Genomic DNA, 23244 nt, shown 5'->3' with positions numbered 1-23244 from the left:
AACAGCAGTTATCCAGTAAAAAGACACTGAACTCTGTGGAATTTAAATGTACTAGAAAGAGCCCTACAGTAAGGTAAAATACTGCTAGGGAAGCATTGGTTTAATTGTACCCTGGAGAAAAAAGAAGCATGGTATTGCTTCCTCAGCAGAATTTCACCTGACTGCACTGAAATCTGATAAATTCTCCACTTCCCACAGAGGGAATAGCAAAGGATTTAATGAGAAACACATTTGAACTGGACCTATAACTGTGAGATTACATGTTTGCTAATCTCTCTGTGAGATGTAGAGAGATCCCTTCTTCTGTGTGCTGGGGGGCCTCTAGTCTAGTGGAATTAACCACATTGACTAGTGAATTAAAAGTAAAATTTCTTTGGACGCCTTCTGATATTCCAACAAAACCGTTTATACGGCTCGCAAAATAACAAAGCAGACATTGTGATGACAGTGGGTCCGATCTTACAATCCTTGCTCATGGGAGTAGTCCCACTGATCTGGGGCTTCTTCAGGGCCCAGTATAACTCCTATTAAAACCACTGGAAAGATTTCCCTTGATGATGAATCATGCCCAAGTTCCTATGGGCTGCAGGGTCAGAGCCTTTATTTCAGTGGACTGCACATGTGAGTAATGTAATTCATGTGCTTAAATGTTTGCAGCATCATAGCCTAACATGAGTTTTTTAATACAGGGATAAAAGTTGTCCTTTATGCTATAAATAGGTTGCCCCTATAAATCAAGGTCTCTTAAATGGAATCCAACCATTGGCAACAATCCAATGGATTGATGAAGGGATGGAAATTTTACTGTGAGTAGAAACAGGCAAAACAGTCAATTTTCATTTGGTTTCAAAATCTATGTTTTATTTTGTTCCACAAGTGTTGGTCAGTTTGTTCGGACTCAAAAGCTTATTAAGCAAAAGAGTTGCCAGTTTGACAGTGAAACAGAATGGTTTATCTTAGAATGTGAGCTCCCTGGAGCAGGAACTGTCCTTGTGTTCTTTCTTTGTACCACGGTGTCCTCAGCCCTGGCTGAGGTTCACAGCTTTATAGTCATAGAAATAATAATTATCTCCATTGGATTACTCACATGGGTAAAGTTATACACGAGTGCTTGCAGGATGGGAGACCTAGTTGGTAACATTGGTGGTCCTTCTTGTGGCAGGATATGGGCTATCTCTGAAAGAATTCTAAATGTGTTCTTTTGCCAGGGACACAGAGATCTGTTTATTCTGGTAGCTGCTATTACTAAAATGTGTCACTAAAGTTACAGCTGGATTCTGGATTTATTATGAGGGGCAATACATAGATAAAAGAGAGGAGTGTTCTTTGTTGTAGAGGCTGGGCTATCTGCAAAGATTCTTCCCTAAATGTAATTTTTTAAATTTGTGTTTTGTGATAGAAGACAATTACATTTAATAAAAAATTCGGACTATATTTTGTTTGTTATTATTCTACCAGTAAAGACAGTTCTGCTTATTGACATCAGAGATAACCATCCACATACTGTAAACGTAGGCCCCCTGGGTAATGAGGATTAGGAAGATGTTGTATTATATATGTCTTCTGCAAATGTGTTCATTCAATTAGTTAATTTAGGTAGCCCTATGCTTCACTGAACATTAATTGTATGTAATTGTGTATGGCTGGTAAACTGTAGATAAGAAGTGCAATTTGAATTTTTTAATTTTAGTTTAGCATTTGAAATTAATGAGCACGGGCGTGCATAACACATCTTTGTTGTTCCACTTTAACTTTGCTGTTGCTAATCAAGTTGAAATAAGTGTACAAGAGAAGTGATTGGGTTCTTTTGTCATCATGTAAAATATGTGGAGCATGTAGTACAAAAGGAGCATGTATCCCCATTTTGCCTCACTCTTTACTGTCAACAATATTATCTCCTGCCAAACCCTTTAATAGAAACATGTGTAGTAGCTAATTTAGCAACATCCATTCTTCATATTCAATAAAAACATTGTAGCATAGTTGACAGAAGAAAAGAGAAATTACACAGCTATGTTTTAAAATTAAACACAGTTATACTTTATTATGGCATCGCCATCTCTTGCAGTATGTAGAGTGTATGCATGGGTGCAAAATCTCTTTATTCCCATTATTAAAAATAAAGACACTACATAGTATGCTAATATTTATACCGTATTAAATGAAATGTTTGGGAAAAGGCCTTGAACTCACTCAAAACAATGATGGATGAAAAGCCAAGCTTTTAAGGGAAATAATGTTTTGTATGGTTATTGATTTTTTGGCAAAATATTTGAAAGTAGCACATGGCTTTGTTATTACTGATATGCAACTAAAATATGTTAGTACAGCTAATAAGAGAGTTTTGGTTCTACTAATGCAAGCCATTGTAAAGTCTGTTAAGGCTTAACTGGTGATCAGTTTCAACTCTAGTATTTTTTGTACATACACAACACAGCTAGATCTGTGTGTATGTCCAAAATTCTTTTATATGCATATTTAGTTACTAGAAAAAATATAAATTAATAATTCTTGACATTTAAAATCTACACCACTCTACCATAACTGGAAAAATACTTTCAAAGGTTCAAGTAGCTATAATATTGTTTATTGCCACATTGCCATATTTAAGATCAAATAAAACATTTTTCAGTGTGAAGTGTATATTAATCAAATAAATAAATCGTATAAATCATATGAGTTAAAACATTTGCAGAACTATGTTCCATTTGGAGTGATAATGAGCCAAATGCTCAGTTGGAGTAAATCAGCGTGGCTCCATTGAAGTTCATGGGAACGAGGCTGATTTACCTCAGTTTAGGATCCAATCCAAAGAACCTAATTCTGCTTTTAGTTACACCCGTGCACCCCATTTGGCCCACTGGTTGGATGTCAACAGCAACTCACACGTTCTCGGAATAGGACTGATTCCTGTAGCACATGACCAGCCTTTACATTCACAGCCCATGGTTTTGTTACAAAAGGCAGATGCACTCACAGGAAGCATTTACCTTTGGAGTAGGAGTCTCGGGAGAGGGTTTTACTTGCTGAGTGTAATGATGACAGCATTTGATAATAGGCCATGACATTGATGGCTGTTATCTGATACACCTATGGAATGGCTCTTGCCTCCCTTTGTTTCCCCTGAAAAGCAGCTCCATCCCTGTGGACCTATAATAGCAGGAATGCCACAGGGTCATGACAGAGGTATTTTAAACACAGACTTCCAAATGATAGTTTGATGGACAGAATAAGACTTATCCTTCCAGCTGTTCAAGAAAGAGTAGGAGTGGGGAACTGGAATCATGGTCATTTGTAAATGAAGTGTTCCCCTCCATAAACTTGAAACTCATTATCTCCCTTGAATAAAAGAAAACCCTTCCCAAATTAAAAAAAAATAATAAAGGATTCAACATCATGGCACAAATTACAATGTACAGATTTCAGATTTCAGCAGCCATGTTAGTCTGTATCCGCAAAAAGAAAAGGAGTACTTGTGGCACCTTAGAGACTAACAAATTTATTTGAGCATAAGCTTTCGTGAGCTACAGCTCACTTCATCGGATGCATTGTTTTTTTTTTAAAGAGTTGAATTCTAAGAGGAGGGGAATCAAACTTAAAAAAAAAGACAGACTTGGATAAACGAGTTTGAGGTACAGTCAGAAGTAAAAAGTGCAGCAAAAAGAGAAGATGCAGGAAAAAAAATCCTTATAAATTATAACTTTGAACAAATTGCTCATATGAAAATGATTGTAAAAAATGCCATTAGTTAAAATAGTGAAAGTAAGAAAATATGTTCATTGTAGAGGTACCTTTTTGTTGCTTCCGACAACCAAAATAAACAGAAGTTCATCAAATATTTTATCGACACCAAAAGCGTATTCTTTGGAAAGCAAAAAATTAAACTGATCCATCAGACATTGTTTCAAAATGTACAGTCCAGTCTCAATGCTTTGGAGAGTAGGAAAGTGAGAATGCTATTTAAGGCAAAAAACAAAAGCCTTTATGTTCATTTGACCTGAACCACTGCTTTCCTCCCTGGGGCTAGATGAAGAATTCCAGTTCAGCTAACACTTTTGACTATCAAAAAGCAATTTGGCTGGGGTCAAACTGAAACAAATGGGGATCTCCCTTCGGACCTCCTAATGCAGCTAAGTGCGATCAAGGCCCTGTCTGCCATTGTAAGCCAAGGACTCGCACATGCACGCAGCAGCTCCTGAGAAAAGTGTTCCTCTCTGGCGATCAGTTTAATGGCTATCCAAAGCGAAACTTCAGCCTGTATTTAACAGTGTTGGGGTTCTTCCGAGGCACAGACAGTGAGACCTTTGGTTTTGCTGGGGTGGAGGCAGGTGACTTTTTCTTTTCAGGAACAGTGACGGTGAAAGACAGTTCCGGCTGCTCAGACTGTTTGAACCTTGGAAGGAAATGGGTGGAGATGTGCTGGGGTTTCACCCGGGGACTGCAGCCTCTTTTGGCTTTGCCCCTCTTGTTCAAAGCCACATACCATTCTCTCCCAGTCCTTTCGGTCCTGTAAACTGCCGAGGCATATGTGTTATAGCTGTTTTCTTGAAACCTCTCCCTGAACTTGCAGTCTTCTGTAAATTTGGCCTAGGAAAACAAACAAATAGAAGTCTATTGAAAGATTTTTGTTTTACCAGGTAAGAAAGGAGGTCCAACAATGTCAATATAGGTGCCTATAATTTAGACTCCTCAATTCTTATATAATTGCCTACTTGAGTGGCCTGATTTTCAAAAGTGAGGCGCACCCAACAACTCATTGATGCTGCTTGGGTGCTTAGCACTTTTGAAAATTGGGCTATTTATGTGCCTAAATGTAGGTTTAGGAGATTAACTTGAGGCACTCATTATTAAAACTCTTGGCTGGAAGTATCTATCATCTGCCTCAGGAGTAACCTTCCCATTCTGCTTCTCCGCTATCCTCCACCAAAAGGAAAAATGCCTCCTTGTCTCCTTTGCAGCAGCTCCTTCAATGAATATTAGCTTTTGCTCTTTGGTGTGTCTAATTTCCTGCCCTCACAAAAATTGCTTTCTGCTGCATCACAACTTAATAATCCAGCATGACAATTTGCATGCAGACTTTCATTGCTTCACTGCACATAGTCTTGATCACATTGTTGTTTTAACTTTGGGTGTTTTGTTGTTGCTTGATAACCTTTAAAAATGCCTTTCAGTCAAAGAGCATTTTTCCTTGCAGAGTAGTTGTATTGGTTGTGCACCAATTCCCAGCGGACAGATTTCCATGGACTTCAGGCGCCAGGGATCAGGCCCCAGACTGTCAGAGTAAATCTGAACATCCCATTGAGAAACGAACCCTGTGCAATCTGAGATTAAGGTCCACAGACAGCTCTGAATCCACATAGTGGCAGGATTGGGATTGCATCTGTAAGGTGCCAGATACCTTTATACAATACCAGGTATAGCTATATAAAAGGTAATTATAATTAATAACAAGAAAATGATGTATGGAAAATGTTACACTTCTGTGGAAATTAATCTGTTTTAGAGTATAATTCTAATTCAGTCTCAGAGTGCCTCAGCTCACCTCCCATGTTGTTGATGTAAAGGCAGGTTCTGTTCCTTTCCAGAAAATAAACATATAAAGGAACTTGTAGGTGCTAAATCTTTTGCCAGAGGCACTAAGGACCAAATCCTCAAAAGTATTTAGGCTCCTCACTCCCACTGAAATCAATGAGAGTTAGGCACCTAAATACCCCTGGCTTCCATTGACTTCAGTGGGCTTTGGATCAGCCCCTGGCATTGGCAGTTGTCCCAAAAGAGTTTCTCTCTTGGGCTGAGACCTTGCAAAGATTTATGCATGTCCTTAATTTTACACACTGGGAATAGTTCCCGATGGGTGCATGTGGCCAAGGCACAAAAGTTAAGTATGTGCGTCTTTGCAGAATCAGGGCCTTCTAGAGCTGGGCAGAGATTTTCAAAGCAGATGGGGTGATTCAATCACCAACTCCCACTAAGTTGAGTGATTAAATCCCGTAGTGAATTTTGAAAATATCTACCCTAGTCTCAATAATTTTTCATGAGAACACTGAAACAAGTTCTTTCTTGCGTGTGTTAACAGAGTACAGGAATAAGGCCAGGCAGTTCGTCAGCCACAAAAAGTGAGAAGTTGACGTTTTGCCATGGTCAGACATCAGGGCAGCTGTGAAATGTAAGCTAAGTAAATCTCCGCCTAGATGAAATCACAGGAGATCATACTGCATTTTTCCTAATGGAAGGGCTGGATACTGAGATGTATATATAAATACAAAAAGACAGAATAGGGCCTTAATAATCTTCAGATACACACCTTTAAGATTTTTATTTATTAATATTCTTAAGCAGCAGCCCTCAAGGAATTAGCCACTTCTGGAATCTAATGATGAGAGAGTTAATTGGCGTCCTGAGATCATCTAAAGTGATTTCTAAATGCAACAAAGTTTGATTTCAAAGTAGATTATTCAAATCTATTTATTTTAAAAGGGATGCTGGGCTTTTTAACTTAAAAGTCTGAGGCAGTGGAAAGCAAAAAGAAACAATGTTTTAGAATCAATTAGAAAATGGTCAGATTTGCTTGATACCGCATTATTAAAGCCATATTTTGTTTAAAGGAGCTGAATTCTAGAATTCAAATGGCAATGTCCTTGACCTGTATTGCATCTTTTCCATAACAACTTCACTTTAATCTCCTTTAGCTCTTTGCTTGAAAGAAGAAAGAATTGTTTTAATTATGCATTTTTGCTTTCTCTGCCTTTTGTTATCCAACATGATGTGTCATACATAAATGAACATTCCTCTTCCAGAAATAAAGGCTTGAGCTAAATTCCTAGCCACTGTCTAAAACACTGAATCCTGGTACCCTTACTTACATGAGTAATCTGTTACCCTGAGAAGGATACAGCATTGAGATGGAAAAGAGACAAATCCCCAAATAGGAGAAGTTGTCCCCAGAAGATTTCTTTGTTGAGGTTGCTGTCTTTGCATGGATCTCTCCCAACCCAGACAGTTATGGGATCAGGGAACTTCATGAGAAAAGAGGGACAGAGGGCCATGTGTTGGTTAATCCCAGAGGATACCAGTGGTAAATCCAAGTAAAACTCAATGCATTCTGGGACAGCACCAACTGCTGTGAAGAATCACTTCTGCTCTTGGTATACCCCTGGATGGGGATTTCTGGGTGCATCCACCAGCAAGGGAAGCCTGGTAGCATGGGTCCATTCCAAGGTACCTGGAAGCCACTGTGGAGACATGCGACTTCCACACTACTAGTTCCTAGGGGGAGGCAAACTGCACTCCCCTGAGAGGCCCAGATTATCCATTGTCATGGTAAAATCAGTGGGCTATGAGTGGTGTCTCAGAGGAGGACATTTCTGCACTTCCCCACTTTGCATATTCAGAAGATGGAGCATGCCCTGCAGCCCACAGAAAAGACCACGGGACCCAGGAACACTGCTGCCAGGCTTCAGGGATCCATGCAGGAAGTCAGGGCTATCTGTGCAGAGGTCTTGACCCAGTGTCCCCCAGATTGCTGCCAACAGCTGCCACTGGGACTTCCGGGTTGTGGGGGGGGAAGACATAGAAAAGATAGCACTGCCTGGGGCTATCATCCTCACCAGCATTTCTCCACAGGGCTGGAGTAAGGGACAATATTCTCCCACGCTCAGCATGCCCAGTATTGCCCTAACCACTCTCCCACAGCCTCTATTCACCCGGCCTACCCAATCTACATTCTCAGCCCTCCATATCCATGAAAAGTCCTCCCAGGGCTGGGAAAAGACAAGCACAGCCACCTGAGTAATACTGGCCATACTATCTTCTAGCCCTCTTTCTTTCTGGGATCAAATCCAAGTTGAAACCATAGAGGCATAATGCAGATAAAACACTTATGGAAATCACTGTACTGCAGGACCCAGTCCTTACTTACCTGTGCTTTTAATTTAGTATTATTAATAAAATGGTATTTTATTTATTGCACTCAGAATGTGTGGGTACTCGGAAACATTTTCCTAAGTTGTATTATCACCTGGTTATTTTTTTCTGGACATCAACTTAGTTCTGGCCTACTAGCACAATCCAAATTTTGTTGCAGCTTTACTATTTCCTAGCAGGGGGGATCAAGGCTGGAGACATACATTACTGGGATTCTAACGCTATCCTAACTTGAATGATGGACCCCAAGAGAGTATAAAAGGTGGTTACATTCAGTACACCAGACATGTGTACTGAAGGTCAGAGTTATTCTTTCTTTCTCTACTATAAGTCTGGCCATACAGGCTAGGACAAAGGAATTAAAAGTATTGATGCAATCTTGTATGAGGGCACTGAAGCAGGTCCTCTGCTTCTTGCCAGGATCTGAATCAACGAAAAGAACAAGACCTTTGTATTTTGGGACATTACATTTGCTCAGCTGCCTTTGGAATCAACGATGAGCGAACCCTTAGAACCTGAGGTTGAAATATGGAGGCCTCTACCTGAATTTCATTTTCTTTTTATGAGTTGTTGCGAATATTTGGTGGATGCTTATTACTTACTAATACACGCATACACAGAGGTGTGCAAATTAAGCTTAAAATGGCTTTGTTCACTGGGAAGTTCAATAAATATATTAGAGTATGTGTCGGCGTGACTAGAAGATCATGGGCTCGAAAAGATACCCAACATTGACAATGCTGTACAGTATTAGGGGCAGAATACTGAAGTTTTGTCCTTTGTCTGAATAATGAATCTGAAGAATTAAATCTGTCCTTTGGAAATCTGTTCAGTAGGAAATTAAAGATCTCGGGGGTCTGGGAGCTTTTGAAATCTCATTTGTTATTCCTTTGGAATTTCTTTGGGACTCCCAAGGGAACTGGGATTCCCAGATAACACCTGGCCACCTTTTGGAAAAAAGAGTAAAGAATAACCCCAGTGCCCTTGCCAACATTCTCTTTCTCAAAAAAAGAGCTTGCATTGTTCAAGGTTTTGGGTAAGCTATTGTTGCTGAGTATATAATAGCTTTCACATTGAGCAAAAATATATAGTCACTTCACTACGGGCATCTAACTTTGATTTAAAAACTTTGGAAACACCTCTGGCATAAGAGGTTCTATCTATCCCATGCATGCCCAACTAATCTGTCTGTCTGGTTCCTATAATGGCACCCACCATCGCTGTATTTGAATGTCTCCTCAGAGGGGATGACTAGGGCTAACTGAAAAATGTTATTTTCTGTGAAACATCTCAAACAAATGTCATGTGAATTTTTTCACTGAACCTTCTGATTTTTTTGATGGCACAGCTAAAAACATGTTTCCATTGCAATCATATGGGGTCAAAACATTTTTTTTTCACTTTTTCATTCAAAATGAATGGTTCGTTTCATTTTTCAATTTTGTTTTGTTTTGTTTCAATTTTCCTTCCTTTCTCTCCCTTATTTTCCCTATCGCTTTCTCGCCCCCTTTGGGAAATGTCTCTTTGATTTCAATAGGGACAGAGTGATGCCGAGTGCTTTTAAAAGTCCCTCTCTCCGGGTTCAACATGGCAAGAAAATATACAAACAAACACATACTACAATATTTCCAATTTGATTCTCTTTCCTCTGATAAAAACATGAGGGTCAGATACAGCACTTGAATTGTTTGCCAGCTGCCAGTGATTTTCAATGTAACAGCACATGTCAATAGAGAGATTCAAAGTGGAGTCCACATACTTGAAGTGATTTTTGAAATCTGAACAAGAAAGCATTTGAGACACTGAAAAGCCATGGATGGGACTGCAGTTCAGCAATGCAGTGAGCTGAAATACCAAGTTGTTTCCATAAATAAATTTATGGGAGTACAATGAGGATCTCATCAACAAAGAATAACAATGTTGCTAAGAAGGGGCTTTACCCAAGCAGATTTTCTTACAACTTTAAACCATGTCAAAAAAGGAAAACCCAATTTTCTGAAAAATATTGAAGTTGTTTTCATTTTGCAGGGTTTGCAATTCACTGGGGTTTTTCTTTTTTGATCATAATTATTTTTCATGATTATAATTATTCTGCCCCACGCCCCCATTCCATTTTTCAAAAATTGAAATTTAAAAAATAAAACATTTTGCATTTTCAAAACCAGAAGTTTTCAATTTTGAAAAGCAATATTTAACTAAAACATTTTCCATCTAAAAAGCTGCAACCGACTCTATTCAACTCTACATATCATTTGGTCACTGAATGTTGGCACATGTTCAGAAACTGTTCCATAGGAAATACAAATAGAACTATAGGGACAAATCCTAAAGTCAATTAAATTTTTAAATGAAATTCAGTAGGAGATTTGGCTGAGTGAGGACTGAAGCATTTAGCCCATAATTATTTAGAACAATTCTTAACAAAGGAAAATTACCTTAAACCCTGTAGGAAAATATTTCTGCATTTATGCTAATATCAAACCCTCTTTTGAGATCAAGACCAAACCAGAGCTCAGCCGTTTAATGATAATAATGTTGAAACATCTAACTGAGGACTTAAAAATTAGAAAGATCCCATCTGTGCATGGAACTGATAATGGCTAGTTTTAATATTATTTCTGAATCCAGTTTCCTTAAAAATGAACCACTTTATAACTTAATTAAGTTGCCATCTAAAGAAAGAGGGCTAATTTAAAGCACTAAGCTCAGATAAGAGAAAACAGGTCCCAGAGAATTGGTTTAGAAGGACCCCAAATAATTGTAGGAATTACTTTTATCTACAGTTCGCTCAAAGTCATCAGAATGACTTTTATATCAAAGAGGTGCAGTGAGTGACAGACGCAGGATTCGCTTTGTACTGTTTAAAACTCATTAGGCCATGAAATAACTTTATCCTGCCACGACAGGAAAGAACAACAGATGCTGTTTTTGCATTATCTGCATTATTTAGCCCAGCAATCTTTAGACATTTGGGTCAAGTTTCTACAAATTTGTTGCTTTCATCTGACTGAGGAATCATGTGTCCTAACCTTTCAGTCTGACCTGTCTAATTGGTATCCATTTATAACACTGTGGGGGTTTTTTTGGTGACAATTAACCATATGCTGACAAGGGTTTAATTTAATTTCTGCTAATGCCGGGACATAAATCAAAACTTAAAACGGAATAATGAAGGTATTGGATGCCACTGAAAAGAACAGATTCTTAAGCATAATCTAGCCAGTGGTTACTTGACTGTCCTGAGATTTATACAAAAGTGTTATTTTCGACATCCTCTTAACATTGAAGCTGCAGTTAAGGAAAACCTATTATGGTAATTGTAGGTGCCTTTATCTTTCTTTTCTGAAGACTCTTCTTTTTACAAAGCACCTGTGTTTTACTTAAAGCAAAAGGCCATCCCTCTTAGAGAGGAATGGTTTTATTTAGCATATTTTTCCTAGGGTATGCTGAATTTTCCTATTGCATGATGATTAAATAAAAAGAGAATAATCACGTTTATGCCTGTAGGTGCTAAGCAGCCTATCTTATAAATGACAATAAAAACCAGGGCTTGATTTGTGCCTCAGGATGGAGTGTGGCATGCAGGCATTTGGTATTCCCCTGAATACAGCTGTTCTCAACCAAGAGTTTGCCCCACCTTGTGACGCCAAGCGATGATACCATTGCCATCTACTAGGGGAAGACCAGCTTTAAATTCTGACCCCTGGATTAGCAGAACTCATAGGTGTTCTGGCTCTGGGCAGACCTTGGCTGGCCTGACACACTTTGGTCACTCTTACTCATGTTAAGTAATACCTTGCTCTGTCATCCTGCCGAAATCAATACATCTCCCTATGCAGTCAAGAACTTCTCAGTGGGAGTAAGGGTGGAAGAACAGTGGAGAAGGATGCCCCAGTGATTATGGCACTAACGTAGGACTTCAGAGACCTGGGTCTAAGTCCCTCCTCTGCCACAGACTTTCTGTGCAGCCTTGAACAAGTCATTTAGCCTCCTTGTGCCTCAGCTCCCCATCTGTAAAATGGGGATAATCACACTTCCCGACCTCACAGGGGAGTGGGAGAATAAATACATTAATGGTGGTGAGGTGCTCAAACAGTACAGTGATGGGAACCATATAAATACCTATGATATACTGTAGTCCTCTGTAAAATGCAATGGCAAGCTCTAGGCACTGCTGCACCCTGTTGCTATTGTCTGCAGAAGCCCAGTGGTGAATCAGCTCCCAGCAGTCAGTTATTAATGTGTTTCTTATTGCCTTTTCATTCAGTTCAGAGAACACATCAACAAAGAGTCAGATACAAAACATATGTTTCTCTTGATACCCCCATCAGGCTTAAATGAAGAAGCTGCTGTGATCATCAGCTGTGCTGCTGTGAGCCCCACCTTGTTACCTTGCTAGAAACTGTTACCAGTGGATTTGGTCTCCTTACAGCAGATGTGTCGGACTCATTTTGGGGAGAGGGTCAAATCTGATGAGCTTACAAGTTTGGTTGATAAAGGTACTCGTGTTGATGTCAGGCACATAGATTTCTACAAGGCGTTTGACTTGGTATGACCAACATTTGGATTAAAAAAACAGAACACTGTAAACTTAACATGGCACACATTAAATGGATTAAAAACTTTGATCTCAAAACATAAACATAAATGGGGAATCGACTGAGTGGGTGTGTTTCTAGTGGGGTCCCGCAGGGATTGGTTCTTGGTCCTACGCTATTTAACAGTTTTATCAGTGACCTGGGAGAAAACATCCCCGATAAAGTTTGCAGATGGCACAAAAATATGGGGGAGTGGTAAATAATGGAGAGGACAGGTCACCACTGCAGAGTGATCTGGATTGCTTGGTAAACTGGGCACAAGCATATAATATACATTTTAATATGGCTAAATGTAAATGTGTACATCTAGGAACAAAGAATGCAGGCCACACTTATATGATGGGGGACTCTATCCCGGGAAGCTGTAATGCTGAAAAAGATTTGGGGGTCACGGTGGATAATCAGCTGAACATAAGCTCCCAGTGCACCGCTGTGGCCAAAAGGATAATGCGATCCTGGGATGCATAAACAGGGAAAGCTCGAGAAGGAGCTGAGAAGTTATTTTACCTCTGCATTTGGCATTGGTGCGACTGCAGCTGGAATCCTGTGTCCAGTGCTGGTGTTCACAATTCAAGAAGGATGTTGAAAAATTGGAGAGGGAGGGTTCTGAGAAAAGCCATGATGATGACAGGATTTAAAAACCTGTCTTATAGTGATAGACTCAAGGAGCTTAATCTATCTAGTTTAACAAAGAGAAGGTTATGGGGTGATTTGATTATGGTCTGTAAGTACCTACATGGGGAACAGATATTTAATAATGGGCTCTTCAATCTAGCAGAGAAAGATATAACATGATCCAATGGCTGGAAGCTGACACTAGACAAATTCAGACTGGAAATAAGGCATATATTTTTTAACAGTGAGAGTAAATAACCATTGGAACAAATTGAAGAGTTGTGGTGGATTCTCCATCTCTGACAATTTTAAAATCAAGATGATATATTTTTCTAACAATTATTTGGAGCAAGTTCTCTGGCCTGGGTTATACAAGAGGTCAGACTAGATGATCACAGTGATCCCTTCTGGCCTTGGAATCTATGAATTTCATTTTTTAAATAATTGTCAGTTGAATGGGGTAAAATTTGAAGACTCCTTTCAATCCACTATGAATCTCCCACTGATTTTGATGGGAGATTTGTACATACAATGTGTCCTTTAGGTAAAAAACTACACTTGTAGTCATTATTGTTCTTTATTATTTGTTCGATACCTTATCTTTGCAGTCAGTATGACTCAAATGGAAAATATGCTCCCTTTAAGATCACCATTACTTCTGCTCTAAGTGTCTCTTCCTTCTCTATCTTCTTCTGTATGCTTCTCTTCTTCTTCCCTGACTTTGTGTCTCTCCTTCTTTCTTCCCTCTGTATTTCCCTCCCTGCACTAACTCCCAGTTCCCCTCTCCTCACTTGTAGGTTACACTCCTAACTCCATGCCAGTTGCTAAAATAAGCAATGAAGTGCTTAGACTGGCATTAGGTTTCACAGTTAACAAACCAGTGAAATTAATGGGAGGCTGGGGGGCAGGGGGTGTGGATTCAGACCTCTAAACGTTTCAGGCTGTCTGCAGATTCAGGCAGTGTAATTGGTTCTGTAACATTTGCTTTTTATTTGGGAGATTTTCTTCACAACCTTGAGAGCTAGAAACTTGCTTTTTGTTAAAATAAAAGCTTAGATTCTTCAGATTCTGGATTTAGCATGTGGGTCACATAAATGCATCATCTAGGCCGAATCCAGATCATGGGTTGTTTGTATGACACCTCTGTGTTAAAGAAATTTTCTTTTTTCAGGACTTACCCATTAGAATATATACATTTTAGGAAGAGTTATTTTTACATCAGCATAGTAAATGTTATGATTTGTTACATTAATAAACATTCCCTTGTCCCCAATAATAGCAAAAGCAAAAAGGACAGAATATCCTTGATTTTTAAAAAGGTTATAGATATCTGGAAAAGCATATTGGAACCTATAGTATAACCAATATGTAGAAAAACAAAAGGGGAAAATATTTCTTTAAATGAAATTAAATAGTCAAATGTTGCTCTGATTTAAAAAATAGAAATAATGCTCTCACTTTGGGAGCCTGTATTTTGTTGAAATCTCACGGCTTACATTACTAGGGCATGATCCTGTAAGGTGCCGAGTGCCCTCAACTCTCATAGTTTTCACTGAAGTCGATGGAAATTAAGGTCACACGGCACACTGCAAAAGGGCAATCAGCAGAGACCTACTCCTGCTCCCATTGAAATCAGTTGGAGTTTTGCCATTATATTCAGTGGGACAAGAGGGGCCACTTAATACTTATGTGGCTGTATGAGGAATTTGGGAAAGTGGTGGAAGGAAGGGCTATGCGCACTTGTGTGCTGTATTCTGCAACAATCACCAGCCCCCAAATCAGGGACTAACGGTAAGGGGATTAGTGCATGGTGGCCCCAGTTAAAGAAAGCATCGAAGTATGAGGATAAGTTAAAGGGTGCGCTTAAGGTCAAACACATACTCCAGGTTAAAATACAGGCCCCTCAGTGTCCTAGCTTTTCTGAATAGGGATACCTGCTTGAACTGGGGACATAGTATTTTCTCTTTTTTCCTTTTCTTTCTCCCTCTGCGTGGTATTACATGCTATTACAGCTGGGATGTCTCCATTCCATCATATGCCCTCAGAGCAAACTGAGCCCAAGTGCCAAGTCTGCATCTTAATTTCCATCTGTTTCAACAAACATCGGATCAGACCCCAGTTCTGTGTCATCTTTTTCTTAAGGAAACACATGGATAAAACTTACTGTGAAAATCTACTTCCTTTCTCTAATGAGAAGACATTATTGAACAAAGAGCCTACTGTTTTGAAGACAGAAATCTGATTGCAAAAAAAAAAATTCTTTGGTAAAAATGTAATAAATATTATCCAGAGCTTCCAATTTTTATATCTACCTGTCATCTAATTGTCTGTTTTTTACCTACCTATAGCTCCATCCTGAAAGGCACTCCTCATTGAGGTCATGGAGGTTGAGGGCACTCAGCACAGTACGCAGGTGCTGAGCACCTTACAGGATTGAGCCCCAGGAAAACTGCTTTTGCTACAGAGTACATGTGAAGTTGCCACAATGCCTTTAACAAACAATATATACTGGTAATTCAGTTTTTACTTACACTTGCATGGAGTTTTCCTTTTTTTGACATCGCTAAAAATTTGTTGCTGAAAACTCCTCGTATTCCTACTATCCCCTGAGACACAGCAAATATTTCCAAAATACCTAGGATGACAGAAATCCCAGAATAAATCACAATTCTTTTTAGATCACTGTGACAAAAAGAAATCGTAGTTTCCTTTTGAAAAACCCCATCATCCTTGGTTTACGCAATAATTTCACATTTGATTGTTTACTGCTTTGCTTATTGGAAATGTGCATGTATTTATATATGTCTTAAGATCGTTTTAAAACCTTAAGTCATCTTTCAGATGACTGACACGAGGAATTATTTAAGCTCAGTACCAATGTGGACACAAGAACAAATGGATATAAACTGGCCACCAGGAAGTTTAGACTTGAAATTAGACAAAGGTTTCTAACCATCAAAGGAGTGAAGTTTTGGAATAGCCTTCCAAGGGAAGCAGTGGGGGCAAAAGATCTATCTGGCTTTAAGATTAAACTCGATAAGTTTATGGAGGAGATGGTATGATGGGATAACGTGATTTTGGTAATTAATTGATCTTTAAATATTCATGGTAAATAGGCTTAATGGCCTGTGATGGGATATTAGATGGGTGGGATCTGAGTTACCCAGGAAAGAATTTTCTGTAGTATCTGGCTGGTGAATCTTGCCCATATGCTCAGGGTTTAGCTGATCGCCATATTTGGGGTCGGGAAGAATTTTCCTCCAGGGCAGATTGGAAGAGACCCTGGAGGTTTTTTGCCTTCCTCTGTAGCATGGGGCACGGGTCACTTGCTGGAGGATTCTCTGCTCCTTGAAGTCTTTAAACCACGATTTGAGGACTTCAATAGCTCAGACATAGGTGAGGTTTTTTGCAGGAGTGGGTGGGTGAGATTCTGTGGCCTGTGTTGTGCAGGAGGTCAGACTAGACGATCAGAATGGTCCCTTCTGACCTGAGTATCTATGTATCTATGTATCATTAGAAATGCAGAGAATGTCTTTTGTTGGGCCCCGATCCCACAAAAGCTTACGAAAGTACGTAACCTTTAACATATGAGTAGTCCACTGATGTGACTGGGACTATTCACATATATATTGTTAAGTATATGCATAAGTCTTTGTAGGATCAGGGCTAAATGCCCATACAATAGCCTATATCTCTATTAAACTGAACAGACCTCGCTTCCTATGAACACACCAAAAAACACAACAACCTATGTTCTGTTCAAAGTAGGCTATAACACAAACCAGCAGAAGCCAATAATTTCAACCATATGGCTCATTGACACTGTGCCACTGCCATTGCAACAATTATTTGTATACTGTTAGGAGACCTCTTGGCCAAATACATCTCAACTCTCCCGGTTTTTCGGTGATGTCCCTTATTTCAGACCCAAATTTCCCTCCAGTTCACACAAATTTAGTCTCTCACTTTTATTGTTATAAAGGATTTGCACCAGAAATACAGGAGTAGAGCTGATCTCCAATTTGGATGACACATTCTGATTCAGATGAAATGTAGTTACTTTAGATCTGGAGAAGCATGCACAAGTTCAAAATCTTTTTTTTTGGCAGGGCTTATCTAGATGGATAACATTAGTGTGTATTAGTGTGTCCATTCAAGACACGTTATTTGGGTCTGTCTCTAATTTTAACATATGCAAAACTAGGGCAGATTAAATTTGGCTAAAGGGAAAAGAAGTGAAAATAAAGCATTTTAAATTTTGTCCCATTTTATCCAAAACTAAACTATACCTCCTTACTTACTGGTATATTGCACTATGGAAATAAAGTTACAGCAAATATAATTATGCTAAAGGAATATATTCCATGTCTTCTTAAGATTCGTATGGGTCAGATTTTAATACACTTACTTACATTGAGTAGAATCCTATTCAGCAAGCATTCCCACTGACTTCAATGGGACGTTTCGTGGAATAATACACTCTTTAGTTTGACTAAGAATGGCAGAATCTGGCCCTAAGGGAATAAAATTTATTTTTCCCTTTCCCTATTGACTTCCATGGAACTACTCTGTCTGTCACCGGGGTATCTGAATTCCTTCTTTGAGTAAAGGATCAATGTATATGGCCATATTTGGGCCTTTGAAAGCTGAGAGATATACTGCGCTCAATTCTTTTTCTACTGAAATCTCATGCTTGAGGACTTGGGCCCCAATTCAGCAAAGCACCTGAGCACATAGGGAATCCCATCACTAACTCAGCAAAGCCAGCAAAGCAAAGTGTGTGTTTATATCCCATTGAAGCCAATGAGATGTACAGATTGGTGTTCTGTTCATCCTATTCATAAAATTGGATGTCTCCAGGGAAATTTTGGACAGGCAGACAAGTGTAAAGTTTCAGGCCTATTCAGATTTGTTTGTACCAAAAAATGGATCTTGTTCTTTGCAAAGCTTCAGGACATTGCTGATCTAACAACTTGACTCGTAATTGCGGGCACTGACCCTCGGACTCCTAATAGGCTTACAAACTATTAGAACTACTTCTTGAGGTGGAAGGCTCAGCCCTTAGGCTCATGACTCACTAGAACTTTTAACTGAGGCAGGGTATATCTACACTGCAATCAAGAGATGTGATTGCAGCACATGTAAACATCCCCAAGCTAGCTCGAGTGAAGTAATGGTAGCAGCAAAGTCTTGGTGGCACCCACCCACTGAGGAACCTGAGTACACATTCGAGCAGCCAATGTCTATAATGCCATAGCTTCCTTGATATTGTTACTCAAGCTAGCTCTGATCCAGCTAACTCTAGCTAGATCAAAGCTAGCTCAGGTATCTTTACATGTGCTGCAAACATACCACCTGATTGCAGTATAGACATACCTTGAATTTGTAACCAGGTATTGACATAACTGGCTTTAAATATTATTTGTGTGTCTAGTAACCATGGCAGATATAACAGTGTTTGTCCAAGACTGGCACATTTGGCATCCTGTAACCAGGCTGGCATACTGCTTTTTCAACTTGGGACAAGACTCCCTGACTGTGTCTGTGTAACTTGTTCTCTTTCCTCCTAGCTGTGGTAGGACACCCCAGAATGCAACGCCCAATGTTGGTGCCACTCTGTGTGCATGTCACCCAGGTACCCAACCCCCTACTAAGGAATTATGGGATTGCTGCCCATTCCCTCCCTCCCCCAGAAATCAGTTATATGAATATGGTTAGACAGCATAGGATGTCATACAAAAAAAATTAGTAACTCCAGATCTGTGATTGATCTAGTTCCCTCTTCCTGCAGTCTTCCCAAGGTCCTCACATTTCTTAATATACTAGCATGGGGAATAAGCTTTGAGCTTTCCACCCCAGACAGGGATTTTCCTGTACAGGATAGAGGTCCTTGCAATTTCATTAAAGGGCAGGGTTGGGCCCTGTGTGAGTTTTTGACCTAATGTATACAAAGTAATCAAAGGTTTAACTGTTTAATTGTAAATTTTGTTTAATTTCTGAGGTTAAAACAAGAACAACAATAATATGACACCTTTAGCTCTCTCTATATAAATACATAAATGATGTGCTCAGGACTCACAATTTGGATCCAAATGTTGAATACCACAAACTTTGGGGATGTTCAGATCTGGTGTTTTGATTGTGACTCATCTGTAAAGCATATACCCCACACCTGAAACAATCCTCCCCTGAATCCTCTTTCCACTGAGAGGGAATAATTTATACACACATTTGCAAAACAGTAGTAGGGGAAATGATTGTAAAGACATAAAACAGCAATCCTTCCCTTGCATAATGACAGGTTTCAGAGTAGCAGCCGTGTTAGTCTGTATTCGCAAAAAGAAAAGGAGTACTTGTGGCACCTTAGAGACTAACAAATTTATTAGAGCTGTAGCTCACGAAAGCTTATGCTCTAATAAATTTGTTAGTCTCTAAGGTGCCACAAGTACTCCTTTTCTTTTTGCAATCCTTCCCTATAACTCTAGAGCACCATGTGGTTGTTCCAGGCATGGAGAGCCCTTGCCAACTCTCACCAAAGTCAATGGTAGATTTAAATGGGAATTGGATTGAACCCCTGATGCCCATATCAAAGTTGCAAGACCGACCTTAGCCAGAATTAGCAAAGTACTTACCACAGAGTGCTACTATTGCTGCTTGACACACTGAAACAGTGTAATGCATACTGATTAATGGATTGGATCATTTATTGTCCCTTCAAGCATCTGGAGAGTGGAGAACTATAGGAGATATTATTTGGAATGGCATCCCAGAGAGCTACAAAGTAACCTTGAAGTGTGCACTTGACATTGCATTGCAATGTTTGCTTCATTGCTTTGCTTAAATATGTGATGACATTGTGTTGTGAGGATGCAATGTCACAGACCAAACAAAGAGAGGTCAGGATGCCCTCCCAGGACTTTGTGGCTTTCTAGGCTGACTAAATGCTCTGCAAAGAGATCACTGTTATAGAATGTCAAAAGTAGATATACCGACCACAGTAAGATTTTCTTTTTATTTGTTAGTGCTCTTTTTTTGTTTGCTCAGCTCCAGATTAAAAAAGGGATTGCTTTAAAATACTTATAAGCATATAACAATTTTTGTGCATTGGTGCTTTTTGTTGTTTTAATTACAATGGACTTGGTTCACTCCTGCTGGGTCAGAAAGTTGGAATTTGATTCCTTCTGTGCTGGGTCTGACCAGTTCATTTGAGATGGAGGAGAAGTTATCTCCAGAGCAAGGTGCTGGAATCTGGCAGGGGAAGGCAGTTTTAATTCAGAGCCATATCTCCGCAGGAACCCACCAGCTGTCCTGGAAATGGACTGGATCAGTTCTCCTGAGCATCTTATCCATGTTCCCTCTCTGCCCAGAACCATCCACTATTTGGTTGGGACAACCAGCTCTGGGTCTCCTTGAGAGTGGAGGTTTTAGTCTCCATGTATTTCTGTGATCTCCCCATTCTCCTTTTCAGGTGGACTTTCCACAAGAAAGGAATTACAGCCCAGGTTTCCCTGCAAGTGAATTGAGCTGTCTATATATTGACAAACCAAAATACATACGTATGTATAAAAGCAAATGGGTATATATATATTATTTGGACCTAATTCTGCACTTATTAAACTAATGTAAATCAAGAATACACCATTGATATCAATGGACATACAACTGTGTAAAAGTGGTGTAAATTGGAGGAGAATCAGGCCCTTTATTTTCATTATATCAATAATATTTCCTTTTTTCTGTTCTACATCTATATACTCTATATTATTTTGGCTGTTGAAAATTTATGAGACTGTAACTTTTCAGCTTGCTGTACACAGGTTTTTCATACACATACATAAAAAATGTAATCTATAAAGATATTTACTGAGCTGGTAAAAAAAATATGTTTTTTTCAGATTTTCTTTTCCCTTCCTAAAACTTGGAGCAAAACCAGGAGATTAGTTCTTGATGTCAGTTGACATTTTTATGCCCATTTTTTAAGAACAGAAAACATTATTAAAAACAAACACCAGAAAATATACTATTTTTATGAGTTTTTCATGCAATATGATACAAAATGAAGCCCATATTTGGCCTGCATCCATGATTTCAACGCCTAATGACAATGGGCATTCTGTTTATCAATTAAGGGATTAATTTGATCCTTACTATATATTAATTCAACTATGCTAGGGGCGGGCAAACTTTTTGGCCTGAGGGCCACATTGGGTTTTCAAAATTGAATGGAGGGCCGGTTAGAGGAGGCCGTGCCTCCCAAAACAGCCAGGCATGTCCTGGCCCCCCGCCCCATATCCAACCCCCCCACACTTCTCGCCCCCGATGGCCCCCCCGAGACTCCTGCCCCATCCATACACACCCCTGCTCCCTGTCCCCTGACCGTCCCCAGAACCTCTACCCTGACTGCCCCCCGCCACCCATTCCAACCCCCTCTCCTTCCTGACTGCCCCCTGGGACCCCTGCTCCCATTCAACCCTCCTGTTCCCTGCACTCTGACTGTCCCAACCCCTATCCAGACCCCCACCCCCTGACCACCACCCCAAACTCCCCTGCCCTCTATCCAACCCCCTGCTCCCTGCCCCCGTACTGCACTGCCTGGAGCACCGGTGGCGGGCGGTGCTACAGGTGCACCACCCAGAGCACCAGGACAGGCAGCAGTGCTGCCCGGCTGGAGCCGACCACGCCACCACGCAGCACAGAGCACCAGGTCAGGCTGGGCTCTGCAGCTGTGCTGCCCGGCAAGAGCTCGCAGCCCCGCCACCCAGAGCATGGCACTGGCGGCTCAGTGAGCTGAGGCTGCGGGGGAGGAGAAATAGCAGGGGAGGTGCTGGGGGCGAGCCTCCTGGGCCAGGAGCTCAGGGGCCGGGCAGGAGGATCCCGCTGGCCGGATGTGGCCCACAGGCCATAGTTTGCCCATCTCTGAACTATGCCAATTATTCTTAAAATGATTAGGATACTTCACTTTAAAGGCATATGAGGCCAGAGGCCCCCATACAACTTCTACCTTCAAAGGTCACTTCAGATGGACCAAAACTTGCTATCCTTAATTCAATTAATTGAATCAGAATTTGACCCACAACAAGATGGGCCTTATTCTGATCTCACTTACACTGGTGTAAATCAGGAGTGACTCCACTAAGTCAATAGTTACTTCAGTTTCAAACTGGCATAAATAATCAGAATCTGACCCTCCAAAACAGGCAAGCTTGAGAATTCATTTTATATAAGATCATCATTCTCTAAAAGCCTAATCAATAGTTTCACTGTGCAAAGAGCCACTGAATGTATCGATCAGCAACCCTGCTGATCGCACTGTAATCGGTGCCAGAAGAAATTATATAAAGTACATAATGGCGCAATACTGATAATAGTGTATTGTATTGTACATAAATATATGTGAGGAACATGCTATGCTTGCCGCCACGCCTTTCTGATTAAGAGAGAACTTTGCCCATGGCAATATTCTGGTTACAATGTGCTTTTAAAAATGAACAAAATAAACCCACTTTTATAAAGCTATTTTAGATATCATAAATGTTCCCATCTGATCCTGCAATCCCCAAGTATACACATCTCTTTTTTATTTCAGTGAGAGTTCTGGTAGACAAGAAAAATACAATATCGGGCCTTTGAGGTTTGATTGAACACACATCAGCAAGGATATTCAGATTTAATGACAGAATAGTTCTGTATCAGAAGCATGTTCAGACAGTACCTGTCCCATCCTTAACCTTTTTCCGCCTAAGAACATGAGAACAGGTTTCAGAGTGGTAGCCATGTTAGTCTGTATCAGCAAAAACGATAAGGAGTCCTTCTGGCACCTTAGAGACTAACAAAAGTATTTGGGCATAAGCTTTCATGGGCTATAACCCAATTCATCAGATGCATGGAGTGGAAAGTACAGGAGGAAGGTATAAATGCACAGCACATGAAAAGATGGGAGTTGCCTTACCAAGTGGGGGGTCAGTGCTAATGAGGCCAATTCAATTAGAGTGGATGTGGCCCATTCCCAAGAGTTGACAAGAAGGTGTGAGTATCAACAGGGAAAATTATTTTTTGTTGTGACCCAGCCACTCCCAGTCTTTATTCAGGCCTAAGTTGATGGTGTCAA

At 40.1% G+C, this 23244-nt stretch overlaps 1 protein-coding gene across 1 annotated transcript in view; it reads right to left on the bottom strand.

Annotated features, from left to right (window-relative positions):
- Positions 1-2572: 2572 nt before the first annotated feature.
- FGF5 (fibroblast growth factor 5) overlaps positions 2573-23244 on the bottom strand; it is a 37540-nt gene continuing 16868 nt past the window's right edge. Inside the window, exons 2-3 of the mRNA XM_038400200.2 lie at positions 15668-15771; positions 2573-4587 (exon numbers count right to left, since the gene is read on the bottom strand). Of these exons, the coding sequence (XP_038256128.1) occupies positions 4234-4587; positions 15668-15771 (458 nt within the window). The 3' untranslated portion in view covers positions 2573-4233. The remainder of the gene's footprint in view (positions 4588-15667; positions 15772-23244) is intronic.

The sequence above is a fragment of the Dermochelys coriacea genome, chromosome 4, assembly GCF_009764565.3.
Source record: "Dermochelys coriacea isolate rDerCor1 chromosome 4, rDerCor1.pri.v4, whole genome shotgun sequence".
Classification (NCBI taxonomy): Eukaryota; Metazoa; Chordata; order Testudines; family Dermochelyidae; genus Dermochelys; species Dermochelys coriacea.
The sequence above is the reverse complement of the archived record's forward strand: the minus strand, read 5'-3'. Positions and strand labels throughout refer to the sequence as shown.